This window comes from Oncorhynchus gorbuscha, linkage group LG19 (genome assembly GCF_021184085.1).
Source record: "Oncorhynchus gorbuscha isolate QuinsamMale2020 ecotype Even-year linkage group LG19, OgorEven_v1.0, whole genome shotgun sequence".
Lineage (NCBI taxonomy): Eukaryota > Metazoa > Chordata > Actinopteri > Salmoniformes > Salmonidae > Oncorhynchus > Oncorhynchus gorbuscha.
In genome coordinates, this window is record NC_060191.1 from 14725912 (window position 1) to 14751467 (window position 25556).

The 25556-nt window shown below is 42.4% G+C and overlaps 1 protein-coding gene across 5 annotated transcripts in view; it reads right to left on the minus strand.

Moving 5' to 3' along the window:
* Window positions 1-25556, minus strand: part of LOC124006223 (oxidation resistance protein 1-like) — a 213336-nt gene that overhangs the window by 29682 nt on the left and 158098 nt on the right. For 3 of the 5 annotated variants that reach the window (XM_046316079.1, XM_046316077.1, XM_046316078.1), the window contains 3 exons: window positions 24935-25020; window positions 7136-7243; window positions 5505-5612 (listed from right to left, as the gene is read on the minus strand). In XM_046316079.1, the coding sequence (XP_046172035.1) occupies window positions 5505-5612; window positions 7136-7243; window positions 24935-25020 (302 nt within the window). The remainder of the gene's footprint in view (window positions 1-5504; window positions 5613-7135; window positions 7244-24934; window positions 25021-25556) is intronic. The other 2 variants (XM_046316081.1, XM_046316082.1) reach the window with 1 other exon arrangement.

Genomic DNA, 25556 nt, shown 5'->3' on the forward strand with positions numbered 1-25556 from the left:
TAATGTGATGAGACCCTGAGGCCCATTGTCGTGCCATTCATCCGCTGCCATCCCCTCATGTTTCAACATGATAATGCACTGCCCAATGTCACAAGGATCTGTACAATTCCAATGTCCCAATTCCTGTGAGCTGAAAATGTCCCAGGTCTTCAATGGCCTGCATACTCACCAGACATGTCACCCATTGAGCATGTTTGGGATGCTCAGGATCGACGTGTATGACAGCGTGTTCCAGTTTCTGCCAATATCCATTGACTTCGCATTCAAGAGGAGTGGGACAACATTCCACAGCCTGAACAACACTATATGAAGGAGATGTGTCGCACTGCATGAGGCAAATAGCTCTCACACCAGATACTTATGTACTCCCCTACTTTAAAAACCTTTTTTTAATAGAGCTGAAGTCGGAAGTTTACATACACATTAGGTAAATACATTTAAACTCAGTTCTTCACAATTCCTGACATTAATCTTAGTACAAATTCCCTGTCTAAAATCAGTTAGGATCACCACTTAATTTTAAGAATGTGAAATGTCAGAATAATAGTAGAGAGAATAATTTATTTCAGCTTTTATTTCTTTTCACATTCCCAGTGGGTCAGAATTTTACATACACTCAATTAGTATTTGATTGGCATTGCCTTTAAATTGTTTAACTTGGGTCCAACGTTTTGGGTAGCCTTCCACAAGCTTCCCACAATAAGTTGGGTGAATTTTGGCCCATTCCTCCTGACAGAGCTGGTGTAACTGAGTCAGGTTTCTAGGCCTCCTTGCTCACACACAATTTTCAGTTCTGCCCCCAAAAATTCTATAGGATTGAGGTCAGGGTTTTGTGATGGCCACTCCAATACCTTGACTTTGTTGTCCTTGAGCCATTTTGCCACAACTTTGGAAGTATGCTTGGGGTCATTCTCCATTTGGAGACCCATTTGCGACCAAACGTTAACTTCCTGACTGATGTCTTGAGATGTTGCTTCAATATATCCACATAATTTTCCTACCTCATGATGCCATCTATTTTGTGAAGTACACCAGTCCCTCCTGCAGCCAAGCACTCCCACAACATGATGCTTCACAGTTGGGATGGTGTTCTTCGGCTTGCAAGCCTCCCACTTTTTCCTCCCAACATAACGATGGTCATTATGGCCAAACAGTTCTATTTTTGTTTCATCAGACCAGAGGACATATCTCCAAAAAGTACGATCTTTGTCCCCATGTGCAGTTGCAAACCGTAGTCTGGCTTTTTTTAATGGCGGTGTTGGAACAGTGGCTTCTTCCTTGCTGAAGAACCTTTCAGGTTATGTCGATACAGGACTCGTTTTACTGTGGATATAGATACTTTTGTACCCGTTTCCTCCAGCATCTTCACAAGGTCCTTTGCTGTTGTTCTGGGATTGATTTGCACTTTTCGCACCAAAGTATGTTCATCTCTTGGAGACAGAAAGTGTCTCCTTCTGAGCAGTATAATGGCTGCGTAGTCCCATGGTGTTCATACTTGCGTACTATCATTTGCACAGATGTACATGGTACCCTCAGGCATTTGGAAATTGCTCCCTGAATGAACCAGACTTGTGGAGGTCTCCAATTATTTTTCTGAGGTCTTGGCTGATTTCTTTTGATTTTCCCATGATGTCAAGCAAAGAGGTACTGAGTTTGAAGGTAGGCCTTGAAATACATCCACAGGTACACCTCCAATTGAATCAAACGATGTCCATTAGCCTATCAGAAACTTCTAAAGCCATGACATCATTTTTGGGAATTTTCCAAGCTGTTTAAAGGCACAGTCAACTTAGTGTATGTAAACTTCTGACCCACTGGAATTGTGATACAGTGAATTACAAGTGAAGTAATCTGTCTGTAAACAATTGTTGGAAAAATTACTTATGTCATGCACAAAGTAGATGTCCTAACCGACTTGCCAAAACTATAGTTTGTTAACAAGAAATTTGTGGAGTGGTTGAAAAACGAGTTTTAATGACTCCAACCTAAGTGTATGTAAACTTCTGACTTCAACTGTATCTGTGACCAACAGATGCATATCTGTTTTCCCAGTCATGTGAAATCTGTAGATTAGGGCCTAATGAATTTATTTTAATTGACTGATTTCCTTATGGGAAATTTAACTCAGTAAAATCTTAGAAATTGTTTTATGTTGCGTTGATATTTTTGTTCAGTATATGCAAAGCGCGTTGAGTACCTCAGTTGGTAGAAAAGGGCCATATAAATAAATCCAATCAATTATTATTGTTTGTATATGATCACATATGTCTCTCTATTATGCGTGGGAATATTTGGGAACAGATTTCCAAAATTCAAATCACTTGGAGCTTAGTCTTTTACATCCAACAATGAACATTTTAAAAATGATATATATATGCAGTACCACTCCAGAGTTTGGACACACCTACTCATCCCAGGGTTTTTCTAAATGTTGTACTATGTTCTACACTGTAGAATAATAGTGAAGACATTAAAACTATGAAATAACACATATGGAATCATAAAATAACCAAAAATGTGTTAAACAAATTAGATTCTTCAAAGCATCCACCCTTTTCCTTCATAACAACTTTGCACACTCTTGGCATTCTCTCAACCAGCTTCACCTGGAACACTTTTCCAACAGTCTGGAAGGAGTTCCCACATATGCTGAGCACTTGTTGGCTGCTTTTCCAAATCATCCCAAACTATCTCAATTTGGTTGAGGTTGGATGCCCAAATTATCTCAATTGGGTTGAGGTGACCTGGAGGCCAGGTCATCTGATGCAGCACTCCATAATTTTCCTTGTTGGTCAAATTGCCCTTACACAGTCATTGGGGCATTTGTCCCACTAAGCACAAACATTGATTTGTTTAACACCTTTCTGGTTACTACATGATTCCATATGTGTTATTTCATGGTTTTGATGTCTTCACTACTATGAAAACCATTGAATGAGTAGGTGTGTCCAAACTTTAGACTGGTACAGGTACTGCATATTTTTGGCTCAGAAAACTTGGTGGCAAAAAAACCACCAAAACCAAAACCACCTGCTAGTTGGGGAACACTGATATAATGAATCATGAGGATCTTTAGTGCAGAGGAAGACCAAGGGACTCTTTTAGCAAAATGTTTGACCCCATATATTAACACTCCATAACATCCAGTGCCATTTACACTACAATAGAAAATAACAGAATAGAATGACTAGTGACTAGGACAAGGAATTCACTCCTTCCCAGACCCCTTCAGGACAAACCACCAGCCTGCCAATGGCCTGAGCTTCCGTCCTGTACTGTATGGCCTTGCAGACAGCCTGCAATGTAGACTGGACATCAAAGGCAGAGAGAGACAGAGTAGAAGGCTAGAAGTGGAATACTGTGGAAGATTTAACCACAGCTCCCCCATGTGGACATGTCCATGTTCTGCAACCGTGAGCAGAACAAACATATACTGTAAATTCATGGGATGCATCCCTTGAATCTTTCATCCTGATTCTCCTACAAAGACAGGAGGATGTTGGCAAGGTGGCAGAGTAGAGAAACCCCAAGGTCCGGGCTGGGTTACCTGAGCAGCTGTAGTTTGGCACCAGCCCATTGGGCACCAGCCACTCTGCAGCGGGCTAGGCAGGTAATTTACACTAGTCCTACTTTCCCTGGCCCTAAAAATAGAGGCCTACTCTGTTCTGTGCAACATAAGGAAGGAAGTGAGGGTGCCAGGACACAACAGAACAGGATAGGACAGGGAGAGGTCTGGAGGACAGTGAGCTAGGCTGGCTACGGTCACAGCGTGAGATTCGAATGCCAGCACGATGGCTAGCCAGCCATGACATTTCATGCCTGCCAGACATTACAGCCTGTTCTGTGCGGCCAGTGGAGCCTGCTAAGGGGAGGACGGCTCATAATAATGTCTGGAACGGACTAAATGGAATGGCATCAAACTGTGTGTTTGATGTATTTGATACCATTCCACCTAATCCGCTCCCGCCATTACCACGAGTCTGTCCTCCCCAATTAAGGTGCCACCAACCTCCTGTGTGTGTAGCAACAAAAAGTGTTTTATAATTAAAGGATTTTGGAGGTTTAGAAAAAGCATTGTGCAGGTTATTAAGGTCCTTCCTCCTCTACCTTGAAAACCATGCTGGACCTTTACTCCACATCCTGTTGAGGTGATTTACCCTCCCCTGTCTGTCCTAGAAACACATCATGCTTCCTCTCTCTGGAATAACTGCTGTACGCATTCCAAATGGAACCCTATTCCCTATGTAGTGCACTACTTTTGACCAAGGCCCATAGCGCTCTGGTCAAAAGCATTGCACTACATAGGGCATGGGGTGCCATTTGGGACATGCAGGCTGTCTTGCTGGTCATCTGAGAGAATGAGCTCCGTTCATTAGTTTCTCTAAATATCAGACAGAGCATTACACTAAAAGGCTTAATTTCTCCACAGTCACACACAGCCCTTCTCCTTCAGATCCTCGTCCTCCGCTGAGAGCCAAGAAATAGGCTCCTGTTCTTATAGGCATGTGACCTAAATAGATAAGCGCTAAATAAACTAACGAACGGGATCCTTCTTTCAGCCTGAGTAGTGTTGAATTTATGCAGATAGTTTGGCAAGGCAGCAGTAGCAGAGGAACCTATTTTCTGAACATTCTGACAAAACGGTGCCTGGTTGCCATGGAGACCACCTGGAACAGGGTGGGTGGGACAGGGTGGAGAGGGCAATCTATGGAGCAGGAGGGTGACACTCCTGACTTGAGAACAATGGAACATGTCAGCTTTCAGTATTCCTTTACAGAGGACTTGATAGGCCTGATTCCAGACCTGCTAGAACCAACCACACTTAAGGGCATTTTCCCCAGCTATACTGCAGTGACATGGTTACAGATCCACCATAGTTGCTGGAACAGTGAAAACCTGCAGATATTTGATCCCCTGTCCCTCCCCTGGTCAGCACTCAACTAACACATTATTCCCTCTTATATACTGAGGTTGTCAACACGACCGTTCAGTAAACAACAAACTAACTGTGTCTTTATTGGCTGCATGCTTCTTTAAATGGAGACTAAATGGTACAGTAAAAGCAGTGGCATTTCAGCTATCACCGCCCCAGAGCAGGGAAGTGTGAGGGAAGTCACCTAACATTACTGTAACTATTGCTTAATGGGCAGAACAAAGAGCCATTCTATTACCTGGAGCCAGAGCCATACAACAAGTCTGTATACTGTAGGTCAGCTATCAATGGAGAATTAATACAACACAGACCTATTCTGCTCATAAAACATAACGCGCCGGCTTATTGTCTGGCCTGTCCTGGATTGTCTGGACAGTATGAGAGTTGGCCCTTCACATTTTAAATCGGATTTGTGATAAGATATTTATGCAGGATCTCTGATAAAGCCTTCTATCTCACTCTATGATAGGTGTTGTACGTATGTGTGTGCGTGCGTGCTTGTGAGCAGACGCATGGTGAAGGGAGAATGCCAACGTGTTGATTGTGAGTGCATGTGGGAATGCTAACATACCTTCTCTAAGTCAGCTTCTGAGGGGGTGGGAGACAGAGGGCTGATGGGGCTAAGGGAAGGGGAGCTCCCCACACTGGATGTGTGCTCAGGATCAGGAACATACAGAACCTGCAAACACAATCCATGTCTGGATTTAAACAGGCCGACACACAGAAAAAGGAACATACATGCAAAGACAGAAGTGACTATGAAAATATGTTTTCAGCACGATTTGTGACATCCCAAGACGGACAAACAACAAAAAGTGAAAGCATAATTTGCGCGTCCTAAAACCATCAGATGTAATATATCTCACACTGTGTCTGATGTTTTAAAGAGTTCATAGTGATATGACTAAGTCATCATAGGATATGTTGAATATAGTTATTGTCCTGCGAGTGTGTCTGTTGTTCAAGCACTAGATTAGCATGTGTCGTTGGCGTTAAGGATCTTGAGAGGCCCTACTTGTGTCCCCTTGTCCCCCTGAGAGCAGGGCCAGACAGTTAAGTGGTAGTGAGTGTGTTCTGACTGAATAGACCCTGTGTGACGCCATGGCAGGCTAATGCTGACAAGTGTAGCAAGGGACAGAACAGGAGTGGAGTTTTTCTGGTCCCTGTGTGTGTGTGTGTGTGTGTGTGTGTGTGTGTGTGTGTGTGTGTGTGTGTGTGTGTGTGTGTGTGTGTGTGTGTGTGTGTGTGTGTGTGTGTGTGTGTGTGTGTGTGTGTGGTCATGGAACCCAGTAGAGATGCTGAGAGCCCTCCAGAGCTGGTTGGAAACAACATCAACAACCCTGCATTGTGCATCATGTTGCTGAGTGCTGCTACTGACTCTGACTGCCAATGTGATTGCAGACTTCCTGCCTTGACTCTCCATTTAAGTAGATTTGAGTGGCTCTGGTTCTGACGCCAGGAAAATACCAACTTTGGCTGTTTGTCATGTTTTAGGGTGCTACTTGGAGCCTCAGAGAGAGAGTTCAATAGGACACAACCAAAAGAGGAGACATTGAGCCCAGCAAAATGGCTTTATCAGGGATCTGCTCTGTAGCTACAGAACTAAACAATCCAAAACTATGTAAAGGAGGGGGGTACTATCTGAACTTTGCCCAATAAGACATGCTTGTTTTTTGTTTTCCATTGTGAAACTTTTTACTCCTAATGAACAGGACCCCTGAAGTTGAACCTTTTGAATGGTATTGCCTGAGGACTGGAGGGATTTCAACACTCTGTTTCCCATGACACAGATGTCTTAGTGGAATAAACACACAGATTGTTTTAACTCTTGTGAGTGGTTAGTAGTGACACCAGTATATGCCATTGACAGAATCAGTGGGAAGAGAGAGCAGTGATGAGGAGTGGGTGAGTGTTAGTGGTTGTGGCATGGAGGATAGATGCAGTGAGAGAGACACACCAAGCATGAGTGTAGTAGATTGGTGTTTCCCAATCCATTCCTCAGGGAACTCCTCCAGGACTGTACTTTTGTGTTACAGCCCAGTATTATCACACCTGATTCAACCTAATCAAGGGGTTTGTGACTACAGTAGTTGACTATTTGAATAAGGCGTGCTAGTGTGGGGCTGGAACAAAAAGGTGCTGCCCAAGGGATCTTTGAAAGGAAGAAACCAGTGATGGGTGTACAGTAAATCGTTTTCACACCTGGCCAGGGCAGACGGCTCTGGAGAACAGCTTGTTGAGCTGAACCAGTTCGTTGGGTGTGGTGTCAAACTTGAGCGCTATGTTGTTCAGTGTGTCCCGCGTCTCCACCTGGAGGACCACAAAACAGAAGAGAAGCACAGAATATCAAAACTCTTGTACTGTGCTGGCTGGTCCTCCTGGGTCCCACATGAGAAGGAGAGAAACTCTGCTGTCTTATCTTCCCCTCTCAGAGATTAACATGGGCGTCGTGTGTAAGAGTGTATTCAGACTGGCTTGGTGTAGTGCAGTAGTGTATTCAGACTGGCTTGGTGTAGTGCAGTAGTGTATTCAGACTGGCTTGGTGTAGTGCAGTAGTGTATTCAGACTGGCTTGGTGTAGTGCAGTAGTGTATTCAGACTGGCTTGGTGTAGTGCAGTAGTGTATTCAGACTGGCTCAGACTGGCTTGGTGTAGTGCAGTAGTGTATTCAGACTGGCTTGGTGTAGTGCAGTAGTGTATTCAGACTGGCTTGGTGTAGTGCAGTAGTGTATTCAGACTGGCTTGGTGTAGTGCAGTAGTGTATTCAGACTGGCTTGGTGTAGTGTCATAGTGTATTCAGACTGGCTTGGTGTAGTGCAGTAGTATTCAGACTGGCTTGGTGTAGTGTCAGTGTATTCAGTGGCTTGGTGTAGTGTCAGACTGGCTTGGTGTAGTGTCATAGTGTATTCAGACTGGCTCGGTGTAGTGTAGTAGTGTATTCAGACTGGCTTGGTGTAGTGTAGTAGTGTATTCAGACTGGCTTGGTGTAGTGTCATAGTGTATTCAGACTGGCTCGGTGTAGTGTAGTAGTGTATTCAGACTGGCTTGGTGTAGTGTAGTAGTGTATTCAGACTGGCTTGGTGTAGTGTATTCAGACAGACTGGCTTGGTGTAGTGTAGTAGTGTATTCAGACTGGCTTGGTGTAGTGTCATAGTATTCAGACTGGCTTGGTGTAGTGTCATAGTGTATTCAGACTGGCTTGGTGTAGTGCAGTAGTGTATTCAGACTGGCTTGGTGTAGTGTAGTAGTTCTATTCAGACTGGCTTGGTGTAGTGCAGTAGTTCTATTCAGACTGGCTTGGTGTAGTTTAGTAGTGTATTCAGACTGGCTTGGTGTAGTGTCATAGTGTATTCAGACTGGCTTGGTGTAGTGTAGTAGTGTATTCAGACTGGCTTGGTGTAGTGCAGTAGTTCTATTCAGACTGACTTGGTGTAGTGTCATAGTGTATTCAGACTGGCTTGGTGTAGTGTAGTAGTGTATTCAGACTGGCTTGGTGTAGTGTAGTAGTGTATTCAGACTGGCTTGGTGTAGTGTCATAGTGTATTCAGACTGGCTTGGTGTAGTGTCATAGTGTATTCAGACTGGCTTGGTGTAGTGTCAGTGCATTCAGACTGGCTTGGTGTAGTGTAGTAGTGTATTCAGACTGGCTTGGTGTAGTGTAGTAGTGTATTCAGACTGGCTTGGTGTAGTGCAGTAGTTCTATTCAGACTGGCTTGGTGTAGTGCAGTAGTTCTATTCAGACTGGCTTGGTGTAGTGCAGTAGTGTATTCAGACTGGCTTGGTGTAGTGTCAGTGTATTCAGACTGGCTTGGTGTAGTGTAGTAGTGTATTCAGACTGGCTTGGTGTAGTGCAGTAGTTCTATTCAGACTGGCTTGGTGTAGTGCAATAGTTCTTTTCAGACTGGCTTGGTGTAGTGCAGTAGTGTATTCAGACTGGCTTGGTGTAGTGCAGTAATGTATTCAGACTGGCTTGGTGTAGTGCAGTAGTTCTATTCAGACTGGCTTGGTGTAGTGCAGTAGTGTATTCAGACTGGCTTGGTGTAGTGTCAGTGTATTCAGACTGGCTTGGTGTAGTGTAGTAGTGTATTCAGACTGGCTTGGTGTAGTGCAGTAGTTCTATTCAGACTGGCTTGGTGTAGTGCAATAGTTCTATTCAGACTGGCTTGGTGTAGTGCAGTAGTGTATTCAGACTGGCTTGGTGTAGTGCAGTAGTGTATTCAGACTGGCTTGGTGTAGTGCAGTAGTGTATTCAGACTGGCTTGGTGTAGTGTAGTAGTGTATTAAACTGGAGATGTTCATCAACAGCACCACTGACTACACTAACTGGAGGTAAGGAATAGCATATGTTTACATGAATGTCAATATGAGCCTTGTTTCACCATATGACCTTACACACATGATACCAACCCACCAGGCAAACACCTGACGCTCACATTCAATCATCATCCAGTTTGGTTGACATCTTAGTATATTTGGCCCAGTGGATCAACAAACTTAGTAAAGAGGGACGCAGGATATAATTTACATACATTATACTATAGGCCTACAGCTTGTACAGTACTGTATGTGTGCTATTTCAATGTCTTTTAGAGGATGCAGACTGAGTGTCACAGATCTAACAGCCTGTGTGGGTTGACATTGAGGCAGACTTGCAACTATTCGATCTACTTCCTGTAGCCAGCTGTGTCCTTTAAAGTGCATTAGCCAGATTCTTCTGGTAGCTATATAACTGCACTACAGAGACATGTGTCTGAGCTGGTAAATAACTCACAAGTCCTGTGGGGTTCTGCCTACCAACTAACAATGACAGGGATGTCAAGAACTCCTAGTGTGTGGGAGAGGGGGCTCGTGGGAGAGGGGGCTCGTGGGAGAGGGGGATCGTGGGAGAGGGGGCTCGTGGGAGAGGCAGGGGAACCGAACAGGCGGTGTGTGTGTATAAAAACAGGGCTGCTGACAGTGACTCTGAGCTGTATAATGGTGGATCATGGGGCTGTGTAACAGTCATGAGACTGGCTCAGTCAGGTGACTTCATAGGACAGAAGAAGGAAACAATTCAAAACAACATGTCATTGTCTGCTCTTCTAAACTCGTAAGATAAACAACCTCTCCCCAGACAGGAGGACAAGCACACCCACATACACAGTCATTTTTTAAATATATTTTTTTATTTTACCTTTATTTAACCAGGCAAGTCAGTTAAGAACATATTCTTATTTTCAATGACGGCCTGGGAACAGTGGGTTAACTGCCTGTTCAGGGGCAGAACGACAGATTTGTACCTTGTCAGCTCGGGGGTTTGAACTCGCAACCTTCCGGTTACTAGTCCAACGCTCTAACCACTAGGCTACGCTGCCACCCCATAAGCAGTGCAAGCAGGTAGTGTGTGTCAGAAGAACTCAACAGACACATTGGAAGATGAATAAAGCAGGAATATTGTGTCTGTGACAGTCACATATGACACCAACAGAATAATTTGCAAATGCTACAAAAACAGAAGCTCAGCCTTACAGGCAAACCACAACGGCCATGTTGCATGCACGAGCGTTGCAAAATAAATGTACACATACATGTTATTTTATCAATTCACCCACACCGCTCACACGTGTGAACTAGCATCTGACTCGCCAAGCGCTAAAATAGTAAATTGTTCTATTTGAGAAACTCCACGCTCTGCAAGTCCCATCCTTATTGGATATTAGAAAACCCAAACCCATGTGGATGCTTGACAAACCAACGAGGAGAGAGTCATTCAAGATAACTAACTAAAAACAAAACTAGTATTCCTTTTTTATCTGTGGATTAACTGTCGGGGAGAAAAACACAAGATTGTGTATGACTCCAGGCCAAAGTTCTCCAAAGAACCTGTTAAAAAGAGGACCATATGCATGTCAGGTAAAAGAACAACCCAGGGCTCTATTTTAACAAACCTAATTCAATGGTAAATCTTAGCGCTGACGGTAGGGCTATAGGTCCAGGGGTGGGTCAGGAATACTTCTGCTGTTTTCACTGCTGTAATTATGAGAGGAATAGCTGGCGTTAGCACGAAAAGGCTGGGTTTTGATGAATAAATCAATTCTAAGTGTGAGGAGGGCTTGGCTTAATTATATGTGTGACGAGTGTTTCATGGCTTAATGCGGCATGCCGTTGTCCCAAATTCTGTCGGTTATTGGCGGTCTTTGCGTTGTCATCTACTCTAGTTCGGCTGGGGGCACAGAATAGCTGTGCCCCCAGAATAGCTCTTCCTAGTCCATTGTGGATTGATACAGTTTATTCAATAGCATTGAATAGCATTCAATAGCATTGAAAAAAAACCATCCAGTGTTTGATCAATATGTTTTGAGTGTTGACAGTCAACATTGTTGTAACTGACTTCAAGAAGTATAGGCCTTTACGCATCGCACTTCTCTTCAAATACAAAATACTAGGCTCCCGTCATTTGAATATGTTTGTGGAGGAGCGTGTCTTTGGTAACCAGACAAGAGGAGCTCTTTGGAAATGGGGATGGATACAAGCTGAGTGGAGTAGAGTAGCCTATGCACTGCAGATAGGCCTATGTGAATTGTGAACACTGCAAAAGCATGACAGCAAAAGGAGACCATTTAGAAACCTTTTAATGAATAGGCTACTTGGCCTATGCATGGCCAGGATAAGAACGATAAGCTAGGGTAAGGGTAGACTGTAAGGGCTTGTTCTTTAATCAAACAACATTTGTAAAAAATATAATAATGTTACATGAACATAACTTGAATGTTTCTAAATACGAGTGTCACTGGATCATCTCATTTCTTTAGGCATATAGACTACATGGAGGGTTTTTTAGGCATATAGACTACATGGAGGGTTTTTTAGGCATAAAGACTACATGGAGGGTTTTTTAGGCATATAGACTACATGGAGGGTTTTTAGGCATATAGACTACATGGAGGGTTTTTAGGCATAAAGACTACATGGAGGGTTTTGGAGGGTTTTTTAGGCATATAGACTACATGGAGGGTTTTTAGGCATAAAGACTACATGGAGGGTTTTTTAGGCATATAGACTACATGGATAAAGACTACATGGAGGGTTTTTTAGGCATATAGACTACATGGAGGGTTTTTTAGGCATAAAGACTACATGGAGGGTTTTTTAGGCATATAGACTACATGGAGGGTTTTTTAGGCATATAGACTACATGGAGGGTTTTTTAGGCATATAGACTACATGGAGGGTTTTTTAGGCATATAGACTACATGGAGGGTTTTTTAGGCATATAGACTACATGGAGGGTTTTTTAGGCATATAGACTACATGGAGGGTTTTTTTAGGCATATAGACTACATGGAGGGTTTTTTAGGCATATAGACTACATGGAGGGTTTTTAGGCATATAGACTACATGGAGGGTTTTTTAGGCATATAGACTACATGGAGTTTTTTTTTAGGCATATAGACTACATGGAGGGTTTTCTATATAGCCTACATGTAGTTTTTTTTACATGGCATAAAGACTACATGGAGCATTTTTTAGGCATATAGACTTTTTTTAGGCATATAGACTACATGGAGGGTTTTTTAGGCATATAGACTACATGGAGGGTTTTTTAGGTATATAGACTACATGGAAGGGTTTTTTAGGCATATAGACTTTGGAGTTTTTTTAGGCATATAGACTGGACATGGAGTTTTTTTAGGCATATAGACTACATGGAGTTTTTTTTTAGGCTACATGGAGGGTTTTCTAGGTATATAGCCTACATGGAGGTTTTTTTATGCATATAGACTACATGGAGTTTTTTTTAGGCATATAGCCTACATAGAGTTTTTTTTTTAGGTATATAGCCCACATGGGCGTTTTTTAGGCATATAGCCTACATGGAGTTTTTTTTTAGGCATATAGCCTACATGGAGGGTTTTCTAGGTATATAGCCTACATGGAGGGTTTTTAAGGCATATAGACTACATGGAGGGTTTTTTAGGCATATAGACTACATGGAAGTTTTTTTTTAGGCATATAGACTACATGGAGGTTTTTTTAGGCATATAGACTACATGGAGGGTTTTTTAGGCATATAGACTTGGAGGGTTTTTTAGGCATATAGACTACATGGAGGGTTTTTTAGGCATATAGACTACATGGAGGGTTTTTTAGGCATAAAGACTACATGGAGGGTTTTTTAGGCATATAGACTACATGGAGGGTTTTTTAGGCATATAGACTACATGGAGGGTTTTTTAGGCATATAGACTACATGGAGGGTTTTTTAGGCATATAGACTACATGGAGGTTTTTTTTAGGCATATAGACTACATGGAGGTTTTTTTAGGCATATAGACTACATGGAGGGTTTTTTAGGCATATAGACTACATGGAGGGTTTTTTAGGCATATAGACTACATGGAGGGTTTTTTAGGCATATAGACTACATGGAGGTTTTTTAGGCATATAGACTACATGGAAGGTTTTTTAGGTATATAGACTACATGGAAGGGTTTTTTAGGCATATAGACTACATGGAAGGTTATTTTAGGCATATAGACTACATGGAGGGTTTTTTAGGCATATAGACTACATGGAGGTTTTTTTAGGCATATAGACTACATGGAGGGTTTTCTAGGTATATAGCCTACATGTAGTTTTTTTTAGGCATATAGACTACATGGGTGTTTTTTTAGGCATAAAGACTACATGGAGCATTTTTTAGGCATATAGACTACATGGAAGGGTTTTTTAGGCATATAGACTACATGGAGGGTTTTTTAGGCATATAGACTACATGGAGGGTTTTTTAGGTATATAGACTACATGGAAGGGTTTTTTAGGCATATAGACTACATGGAGTTTTTTTTAGGCATATAGCCTATATAGACTACATGGAAGTTTTTTTTAGGCATATAGACTACATGGAGTTTTTTTTAGGCATATAGCCTACATGGAGGGTTTTCTAGGTATATAGCCTACATGGAGGTTTTTTTATGCATATAGACTACATGGAGTTTTTTTTAGGCATATAGCCTACATAGAGTTTTTTTTTTAGGTATATAGCCCACATGGGCGTTTTTTAGGCATATAGCCTTCATGGAGTTTTTTTTTAGGCATATAGCCTACATGGAGGGTTTTCTAGGTATATAGCCTACATGGAGGGTTTTTTAGGCATATAGACTACATGGAGGGTTTTTTAGGCATATAGACTACATGGAGGGTTTTTAGGCATAAAGACTACATGGAGGGTTTTTTAGGCATATAGACTACATGGAGGTTTTTTTTAGGCATATAGACTACATGGAGGGTTTTTAGATATAGACTACATGGAGGGTTTTTAGGCATATAGACTACATGGAGGGTTTTTTTAGGCATATAGACTACATGGAGGGTTTTTTTAGGCATATAGACTACATGGAGGGTTTTTTAGGCATATAGACTACATGGAGGGTTTTTAGGCATATAGACTACATGGAGGTTTTTAGGCATATAGACTACATGGAGGGTTTTTAGGCATATAGACTACATGGAGGTTTTTTTAGGTATATAGACTACATGGAAGGGTTTTTTAGGCATATAGACTACATGGAAGGTTATTTTAGGCATATAGACTACATGGAGGGTTTTTAGGCATATAGACTACATGGAGGTTTTTTAGGCATATAGGGAGGGTTTTTTATATAGCCTACATGTAGTTTTTTTTAGATATAGACTACATGGAGTGTTTTTTTAGGCATAAAGACTACATGGAGCATTTTTTAGGCATATAGACTACATGGAAGGGTTTTTAGGCATATAGACTACATGGAGGGTTTTTTAGGCATATAGACTACATGGAGGGTTTTTTAGGTATATAGACTACATGGAAGGGTTTTTTAGGCATATAGACTACATGGAGTTTTTTTTATAGGCATATAGAGTTTTTTTTAGGCATATACATGGAGGTTTTTTTTTTTTATGCATATAGACTACATGGAGTTTTTTTTAGGCATATAGCCTACATGGAGGGTTTTTTTTTTTAGGCATAGGCATATGGAGGTTTTTTTTTAGGCATATAGCCTACATGGAGGGTTTTCTAGGTATATAGCCTACATGGAGGGTTTTTTAGGCATATAGACTACATGGAGGTTTTTTTTTAGGCATATAGACTACATGGAGTTTTTTTAGGCATATAGACTACATGGATATATAGACTACATGGAGGGTTTTTAGGCATAAAGACTACATGGAGGGTTTTTTAGGCATATAGACTACATGGAGGGTTTTTTAGGCATATAGACATGGAGGGTTTTTTAGGCATAAAGACTACATGGAGGGTTTTTTATAGACTACATGGAGGTTTTTTTAGGCATATAGACTACATGGAGGGTTTTTTAGGCATATTTTTTTTAGGCATATAGACTACATGGAGTTTTTTTTAGGCATATAGACTACATGGAGGTTTTTTTAGGCATATAGACTACATGGAGGGTTTTTTAGGCATATAGACTACATGGAGGGTTTTTTAGGCATATAGACTACATGGAGGGTTTTTTATAGACATATAGCCTACATGGAAGGTTTTTTATATAGACTACATGGAAGGGTTTTTTAGGCATATAGACTACATGGAAGGTTATTTTAGGCATATAGACTACATGGAGGGTTTTTTAGGCATATAGACTACATGGAGGTTTTTTTAGGCATATAGACTACATGGAGGGTTTTCTAGGTATATAGCCTACATGTAGTTTTTTTTTAGGCATATAGACTACATGGGTGTTTTTTAGGCATAAAGACTACATGGAGCATTTTTAGGCATATAGACTACATGGAAGGGTTTTTTAGGCATATAGACATGGAGGGTTTTTTAGGGAGGGTTTTTTAGGTATATAGACTACATGGAAGGGTTTTTAGGCATATAGACTACATGGAGTTTTTTTATAGGGAGTTTTTTTTAGACATATAGACTACATGGAAGTTTTTTTTTAGGCATATAGACTACATGGAGTTTTTTTAGGCATATAGCCTACATGGAGGGTTTTCTAGGTTTTTGGAGGTTTTTTTAGGACTACATGGAGTTTTTTTTAGGCATATAGCCTACATAGTTTTTTTTTAGGTATATAGCCCACATAGCATATAGCCTACATGGAGGGTTTTCTAGGTATATAGCCTTTTTTTAAGGCATATAGACTACATGGAGGGTTTTTTAGGCATATAGACTACATGGAGGGTTTTTTAGCATATAGCCTTGGAGGGTTTTCTAGGTATATAGCCTACATGGAGGTTTTTATATATAGACTACATGCCTACAGGAGGGTTTTTATATAGCCTACATGGAGGGTTTTTTATATATAGACTTATAGTCTAGGGTTTTTTAGGCATGGCCTACATGGAGGGTTTTTAGGCATACAGTATAGCCTACATGGAGGGGTTTTTAGGCATACAGTATAGACTACATGGAGGGTTTTTTAGGCATATAGACTACATGGGCGTTTTTTAGGCATATAGACTACATGGGCGTTTTTTTGGCATATAAGCCTACATGTAGTTTTTTTGGCATATAAGCCTACATGGAGGTTTTTTTAGGCATAGCCTACATGGAGGTTTTTTTAGGCATAGCCTACATGGAGGTTTTTTTAGGCATAGCCTACATGGAGGGTTTTTTAGGCATAGCCTACATGGAGGGTTTTTTAGGCACATAGGCAGCTGTCTATCGTTGTCTCTGATTGGGGATCACATATACAGTGGAGAGAACAAGTATTTGATACACTGCCGATTTTGCAGGTTTTCCTACTTACAAAGCATGTAGAGGTCTGTAATGTTTATCATAGGTACACTTCAACTGTGAGAGACGGAATCTAAAACAAAAATCCAGAAATTCACATTGTATGATTTTTAAGTAATTAATTTGCATCTGCTGCTACTCGCTGTTTATTATCTATGCATAGTCACTTTACCTCTACCTACATGTACAAATTACCTCGACTAACCTGTACCCCCACTCATTGACATTATTTTTTTTACTTTAGTTTATTTATATTTTCTTAACTTGCATTGTTGGTTATTAACTTCTTTGGGGTAGGGGGCAGTATTGGGTAGCCTGGATGAAAAACGTGCCCAAATTAAGCTGCTTGCTACTCAGCCGGAAAAGCTAGAATGTGCATATAATTAGTTTAAAAAACACTGAAGTTTCTAAAACTGTTTGAATGATGTCTGTGAGTATAACAGAGCTCATATGGCAGGAAAAAACCTGAGAAAAAAATCGAACCAGGAAGTGGGAAATCTGAGGTTTGTAGTTTTTCAACTCAAATTGAAGATACAGTGGGATATTAGTTATGTTTCAATTCCCAAGGCTTCCACTAGATGTCAACAGTATTTAGAACCTGTTTTGAGGATTCTACTCTAAAGGAAGGGATTGATTCCATACTTAGTTTGGCATGTTTCTACGGGCTGTAACGGAACTTTTTTAACTTTTCGTCCGACGTTCTGCGCAACCTGAACGCGCTTTTGGATTTGTTTACCAAACGCCCTAACAAAATAAGATATTTGGACATAACTGATGGACATTATCGAACAAATCAAACATTTATGGTGGAACTGGGATTCCTGGGAGTGCATTCTGATGAAGATCATCTCATCAAAGGTAAGTGAATATTTAAAATGCTATTTCTGAGTAAAGTTGACTACCCAATATGGCGGGTATTTTTTTGGCTGCTTTATTTTCTAAAGGCTGTACTCAGATTGTTGCATGGTTTGCTTTCTCTGTAGTTAAAAAAAAATCTGACACAGCGGTTGCATTAAGGAGAAGTTTATCTAAAGTTCCATGGATAATAGTCATATCTTTATCAATGTTTATTATGAGTATTTCTGTAAATTGATGTGGCTCTCTGCACAATCACCGCATGTTTTAGAACTACTGAACGTAAGGCGCCAATGTAAAGTCCGTTTTTTAATATAAATATGAACTTCATCAAACAAAACATACATGTAATTGTGTAACATGAATTCCTATGAGGGTTATCTGATGAAGATCAAAGGTTAGTGATTAATTTGATCTCTATTTCTGCTTTTTGTGACTCTGGGAAAATGGCTGTGTTTTTCTGTTGCTTGGTGGTGACCTAACATAATTGTTTGTGGTGCTTTCGCTGTAAATCCTTTTTGAAATCAGACACTGTGGCTGGATTAACGAGAATGTATCTTTAAAATGGTGTAAAATACTATGCTTGAGGAATTTTAATTGTGAGATTTTTGTTGTTTTGAAATTGGGGGTTCCGCTAGAGGAAAGGGCTTGTAAGTTAGCATTTCACGGTAATAGTAGTCAGTGCATGTGACAAATAAAATGGTATCTTTCGCATTCCATGTGCATATGGTCACTGTGCGTCATGGCTGAATAGACTGCGCCTCCGCTCTCAAAATCCACGCCATAACCAATCATGTTACCGCTGTCCAGCTTTTGGTTGATTTCATATCCCCACCAGTGTTACCTGAAATTGTTCCTTTCGCACACGTTTTTAATCAAACAGGAATGAATATAGATTATATGTTCTTCAAATGGTTTAATCATCCAGAATGGAATATCAGAAGGACTATCGCTCCAGAGGCTTTCAATGCAGCCTGTCTGATGAAGCCTGGATATGTGCATATGGGATGACAGTTGTCATAGCGACTTTGTCTTTACCACCCTAATGGCATGCATTGTGTGTGCTACTGCTGTATCGTTGTTCATCATTCAGATGCCTAATTTTACAGGCATTACAACTGACAGCTAGGACAGACATTCTCCCAGTCAGAGGCAGAGGACACAGAACAGCAGAGGAGACCGTGAATCTGATTTTTAATCTGAGGGTATCCTTCTATTGACACACTTGTTGAATTATGCAAGAGAACGTGACAACAACAGTAATTCATGAGGCAGTCTAGACAGTGCAGGTGAGTGCAGGTAGGGTAGACAGTGCAGGTCGGGTAGACAGAGCAGGTGAGTGCAGGTAGGGTAGACAGTGCAGGTGAGTGCTGGTAGGGTAGACAGAGCAGGTAGGGTAGACAGAGAAGGTAGGGTAGACAGAGAAGGTAGGGTAGACAGTGCAGGTGAGTGCAGGTAGGGTAGACAGAGCAGGTGAGTGCAGGTAGGGTAGACAGAGCAGGTGAGTGCAGGTAGGGTAGACAGAGCAGGTGAGTGCTGGTAGGGTAGACAGAGCAGGTGAGTGCTGGTAGGGTAGACAGAGCAGGTGAGTGCTGGTAGGGTAGACAGAGCAGGTGAGTACAGGTAGGGTAGACAGAGCAGGTAGGGTGGACAGAGCAGGTGAGTACAGGTAGGGTAGACAGAGCAGGTAGGGTGGACAGAGCAGGTAGTGTGGACAGAGCAGGTGAGTACACGTAGGGTAGACAGAGCTGTTACGGTTTTCTTGCGGTGAAGGAGAGTCGGACCAAAATGCAGCGTGGTAATTTTGATACATGTTTAATAATGATGATGAAACACGAACAATACAAAAACAACAAACGGAATGTGAAAACCTATACAGCCTATCTGGTGACAACTAACACAGAGACAGGAACAATCACCCACGAAACACTCAAAGAATATGGCTGCCTAAATATGGCTCCCAATCAGAGACAACGATAATCACCTGCCTCTGATTGAGAACCAATTCAGACAGCCATAGGCTATGCTAGAAAACCCCACTAAGCCACAATCCCAAAACCTACGAAAACCCCAATACTAAACACACCACATAATAAACCCATGTCACACCCTGGCCTGACCGAAATAATAAAGAAAACACAAAATACTAAGACCAGGGCGTGACAAGAGCAGGTGTTTTGTGGTTGCAGCCCTGTTCTCCCCCTTTATGTTAATTTATGGATATATGCAAATACGCAGTGTATTTCTGCAAATTAGGCACATATCATTATTTTTATGTCAACAAATAATTTTTTTAAAGTACAATAAATTACCTGAATTCCCTCCAAAATCACGGAACTCCATTATTTGTCCGTACCAGTAAAATGTTTTATGTGTTATAACTCAGTTAATATTTGATGGATTTTAACAATACAAAAACTTGGGCGTATCTTCATCCATTGCCCAACTGTTGCTTCTATCAGAATTGTTGAAAAAAGTTTTGATGACCGTTGCTACTTAAACATCTGAACCAGGGGCCGATGCATATGCTGATTCGTTACATCCCTTATAGGAACCATATGGGACACATACATTGGCCTAGAAGAAGCTAACAGAACATAGCATTGCCATGACTACTACATTTCCAATAAGCATGGTGCTGTCCGGGGGTGTCCTCGGATGGGGCCACAGTGTCTCCTGACCCCTCCTTTCTCAGCCTCCAGTATTTATGCTGCAGTAGTTTGTGTTCGCGGGGCTAGGGTCAGTTTGTTATATCTGGAGTACTTCTCCTGTCCTATTCGGTGTCCTGTGTGAATCTAAGTGTGCGTTCTCTAATTCTATCCTTCTTTCTTTCTCTCTCTCGGAGGACCTAAGCCCTAGGACCATGCCCCAGGACTACCTGACATGATGACTCCTTGCTGTCCCCAGTCCACCTGGCCATGCTGCTGCTCCAGTTTCAACTGTTCTGCCTTACTATTATTCGACCATGCTGGTCATTTATGAACATTTGAACATCTTGGCCATGTTCTGTTATAATTTCCACCCGGCACAGCCAGAAGAGGACTGGCCACCCCACATATGCTCTCTCTAATTCTCTCTTTCTTTCTCTCTCTCGGATGACCTGAGCCCTAGGAACGTGCCCCAGGACTACTTGACATGATGACTCCTTGCTGTCCCCAGTCCACCTGGCTGTGCTGCTGCTCCAGTTTCAACTGTTCTGCCTTATTATTCGACCATGCTGGTCATTTATGAACATTTGAACATCTTGGCCATGTTCTGTTATAATTTCCACCCGGCACAGCCAGAAGAGGACTGGCCACCCCACATATGCTCTCTCTAATTCTCTCTTTCTTTCTCTCTCTCGGATGACCTGAGCCCTAGGAACGTGCCCCAGGACTACTTGACATGATGACTCCTTGCTGTCCCCAGTCCACCTGGCTGTGCTGCTGCTCCAGTTTCAACTGTTCTGCCTTATTATTCGACCATGCTGGTCATTTATGAACATTTGAACATCTTGGCAAATGTTCTGTTATAATCTCCACCCGGCACAGCCAGAAGAGGACTGGCCACCCCACATAGCCTGGTTCCTCTCTAGGTTTCTTCCTAGGTTTTGGCCTTTCTAGGGAGTTTTTCCTAGCCACCGTGCTTCTACACCTGCATTGCTTGCTGTTTGGGGTTTTAGGCTGGGTTTCTGTACAGCACTTTGAGATATCAGCTGATGTACGAAGGGCTATATAAATACATTTGATTTGATTTGATTTGCTATAGTAGGTGAGAAGGTAGTGGAGCTGCAGTACATGTGTTGACATTTGACTGCTGCTCCTCAGAGTTGTTATTGTGACAACTCCCTCTCTCACATACATACAGATGTGAAAAGCCTGAAACAGTGGGCCCATTCTGGTCCCCCACTACCACCACACCAGTGTGAATAATAGTATCAATAGGAGTGATTGTGAGGATCCAGTCCCCCCTCTGACTGACTCCATTTCTAGTAATCAATTCAACACACACACACACACACACACACACACACACACACACACACACACACACACACACACACACACACACACACACACACACACACACACACACACACACACACACACACACACACACACACACACACACACACACACACACACACACACCCTTCTTGCATCGCGGCACAGTGCATACTACAGTCATTAGGAGTCCTTACCTCACACTGTGGTAAAATTCCACACAACTGGAACATGTGTTGAGTCATTAACTGCAGTATTAAGACACATTAAATGTCTCCTACCGTTGCTGTAGGGTCGTTCCACCTCAAAAAGCACAAGAAAGAGGATTTCGAAACCCACCATCTCAGAATGTTCTGAAATCGTTTCTGTTTTTAGAAACAGATAAGATAGGCATTCCTGCAACATTATTTTGTTGAAATATAATTTGATCCATAATTTGATCCATGTCTTACTCATTGTTAGAATGTTTTGGGTCCAAATTGGATGTTATGTACTATATTATCTGAATATTATATGATTCCTATAATTTAAAATGGCCAATTTAGGTGCAATTCAATTCGCTTAATTCCTCCCAAATCAAATTATATTTGAACAAAATAATGTTTCAGTCTGTTCCATTCCATTCCCCTCTACTTCCTGGAGTTCAAACAAACACCATTTTTAATTGGCTGAAGGTCAGCCAATAGGTGTGCCCATCAGAATGAGAAGGCAAATATTGAGGTTTACTTTTTTTGTCTAAAAACGAGCGATCACAATATTTGATAAAGTGACAAAGCCTTCCTTTTCTTTTCTGTAGGCACCAGGCAGAGGATTATAAACGTGTCTATCTGGTGAAAACAGATGGAAACAGTAGCTGTCCGTCCCCAGGCCCAGTGCAGCGTGGAAGAACAGTTTAAGATAAAGCTGCTTCTCAATCACTGGGACAGTCTCCATGCATCTAGGGCTATCTCGTAGGATGGGTGCTGTGTGTGTGTGTGTGTGTGTGTGTGTGTGTGTGTGTGTGTGTGTGTGTGTGTGTGTGTGTGTGTGTGTGTGTGTGTGTGTGTGTGTGTGTGTGTGTGTGTGTGTGTAGCGGATGGAGGCAGCCATGCCACACAACCTTAAACACTCTCTAAGGGCGATGTTGCAGCATGTCATGACTGGAAAGTTCACGCAACCGTTGGCATGGTTCCCTCCCATCATCACAATATTTTCTGGAATCCTTACCATGGGAGATAGAGAGAGAAAGAGTATAGACAGAGAGAGAACGAGGATGGAGAGAGAAACAGAGAGATAGAGAGACACAGAGAGAGAAAGAGAGAGAGAGACAGAAAGTGCTGTTTGAATGAATGCTTACGGGCCTGCTGCTGTCTACCACCGCTCAGTCAGACTGCTCTATCAAATCATCTGTGTATTGATTTTAAGAAAGGCATTGATGTTCATGGTTAGGTACACATTGGAGCAACGATACACACCGCATCGATTATATGCAACGCAGGACACGCTAGATAAACTAGTAATATCTTCAACCATGTGTAGTTAACTAGTGATTATGATTGAAGATAAGATAACTTAGTACTGCACACTAAGTTGATAAGATAAGTTGAATGCTAGCTAGCAACTTACCTTGGCTTACTGCAATGTAATCAGGTGGTTAGAGCATTCGACTAGTTAACTGTAAGTGTAACAGTATAACTTTAGACTGTCCCCTTGCCCATACCCGGGCGCGAACCAGGGACCCTCTGCACACATCAACAACAGTCACCCACGAAGCGTCGTTACCCATCGTTCCACAAAAGCCGTGGCCCTTGCAGAGCAAGGGGAACTACTACTTCAAGGTCTCAGAGCAAGTGACGTCACCGATTGAAACGCTATTTAGCGCGCACCGCTAACTAAGCTAGCTGTTTCACATCCGTTACAAAAGGTTGCAAGATTGAATCCCCCAAGCTGACGAGGTAAAAATCTGTTGTTCTGCCCCTGAACGAGGCAGTTACCCACCGTTCCTAGGCCATCATTGAAAATAAGAATGTGTTCTTAACTGACTTGCCTAGTTAAATAAAGTTTAAATAAAGGTGTTAATTTTTTTTATTTAAATAGGCCAAATCGGTGTCCAAAAATACCGATTTCCGATTGTTATGAAAACTTGAAATCGGGCCTAATTAATCGGCCATTCCAATTAATCGGCCATTCCAATTAATCGGCCGACCTCTATTTCACACCCCAGCATAAAATAACTGGCTTGTCCATCACCCTGTTGCCCATCACCCGTGTTCATCACCCTTTGGCACAGAGCGAATGAGAGGTGGGGGCAGGGGCTGTTCTGAATGACACCTGGATAAAACGTTCCAAGTGCAACAGAGATAACAGAAAGCATTGGGATCACGCACACAATCACTGCTGAATCAAAGTAGCAGGACAATTACTAAGAGAGAGGAAATATAGTGGGGAGAAAAATGTCTCCAGATGCTGAACCATGTCATCAAACAAGGTCCATCACCCTCCCTCAAACAAGGTCCATCACCCTCCCTCCCTCAAACAAGGTCCATCTCCCTCCCTCCCTCAAACAAGGTCCATCTCCCTCCCTCCCTCCCTCCCTCCCTCCCTCCCTCCCTCCCTCCCTCCCTCCCTCCCTCCCTCCCTCCCTCCCTCCCTTCCTCCCTCTCCTCTCCTCTGTGGCCAGGCTGATTGAGCACCACAGCATTCCGCTCCCCATGCAGTGTTACATGGGAGAGAAGAGAAGAAAGAGAGAAACCTGTCTGACTGAAGCTGGATTTGAGGGTCATTTCAAGAACACTACCAGCCAGAGCAGCAGCAGAGACAGACTCCATTTTCAGATCATCCGGTCTGTCTCTCTGTCTCACGCTCACACCAAACAGAGATGGCAAATGAATAGCAATGACAACACCAGGTGGAAAGTCATTCGTAAACAGTGGTGGAATGCTCACTGCTAAGCACCACGCAGAATGAACGATAACATATAGACTACACATTCTGACTGTGTCCCTCTCTCTCTTCTCTCTCTCTCTCGGTTCGTACATACGTACACAGCTACAGTCCTCTCTCCTCCTATACATCAGAATGCAGAATGGAACAGGATTGATACAAGTCTAATCTATTAGAATACATCTCCATCATACGGTAGAGAGGCAATAGCTCTGGCTGGTCATATAAAGTCCCCCTTTATGTAAACAGACACTGAACGTTGCACACGTGCAACTGTAAAATACTAAACGCTTCGTTCTCTCCCTCCACACACACACACACACACACACACACACTCTCTCATCTAACGATTTGAGCCAGCATGGCCAGGTTCCTTTTCATAACACAACACCACAACAGTAGCTATTACCCAGACTAGGGCAACAGCCAGTAGACACACAGAGCAGCACAGCAGCAGCAGCAGGAGCAGTAAAAAGCATTAAAACACCCAGACAGAGTCTCTCTGTTTACTTACAGCATACTCAATGGTTCCTTTGGGTCTCTGGAACGACATGCGTCTGCTGCCATCCTTCTTCTCTTGACTCTTCTTCTGGCTGGTATCTGAAAGCAAGCGAGGCAAGGTACGCATTACGTTCATGTTCCTCTCTCTCCCCAGCTTGCCTTGTCACAAGCCGCCGTTTCCCAGCCACACGGGTAGACAGCTCATTCGTCAACAGTGAGCGTGCGAGCCAGTCAGCCTGCGATGTGAGCGGAGCCTCTTTCTCTCTCGCTGCTCTAGTTCTCTCTCTCTCTCTCTCTCTCTCTCTCTCTCTCTCTCTCTCTCTCTCTCTCTCTCTCTCTCTCTCTCTCTCTCTCTCTCTCTCTCTCTCTCTCTCTCTCTCTCTCTCTCTCTCTCTCTCTCTCTCTCTCTCTCTCTCTCTCTCTCTCTCTCTCTCTCTCTCTCTCTCTCTCTCTCTCTCTCTCTCTCTCTCTCTCTCTCTCTCTCTCTCTCTCTCTCTCTCTCTACAACACAGCACAATGACATGCGTTGATTCCAGTTCACCTTGCCTTCTGCTGCTGCCTCTCACAGCAGACACACAGCACCTTGACCTCCATGAGGACCTGAGGAAGAGGAGGAGGGGATGGAGCTGGGAGGA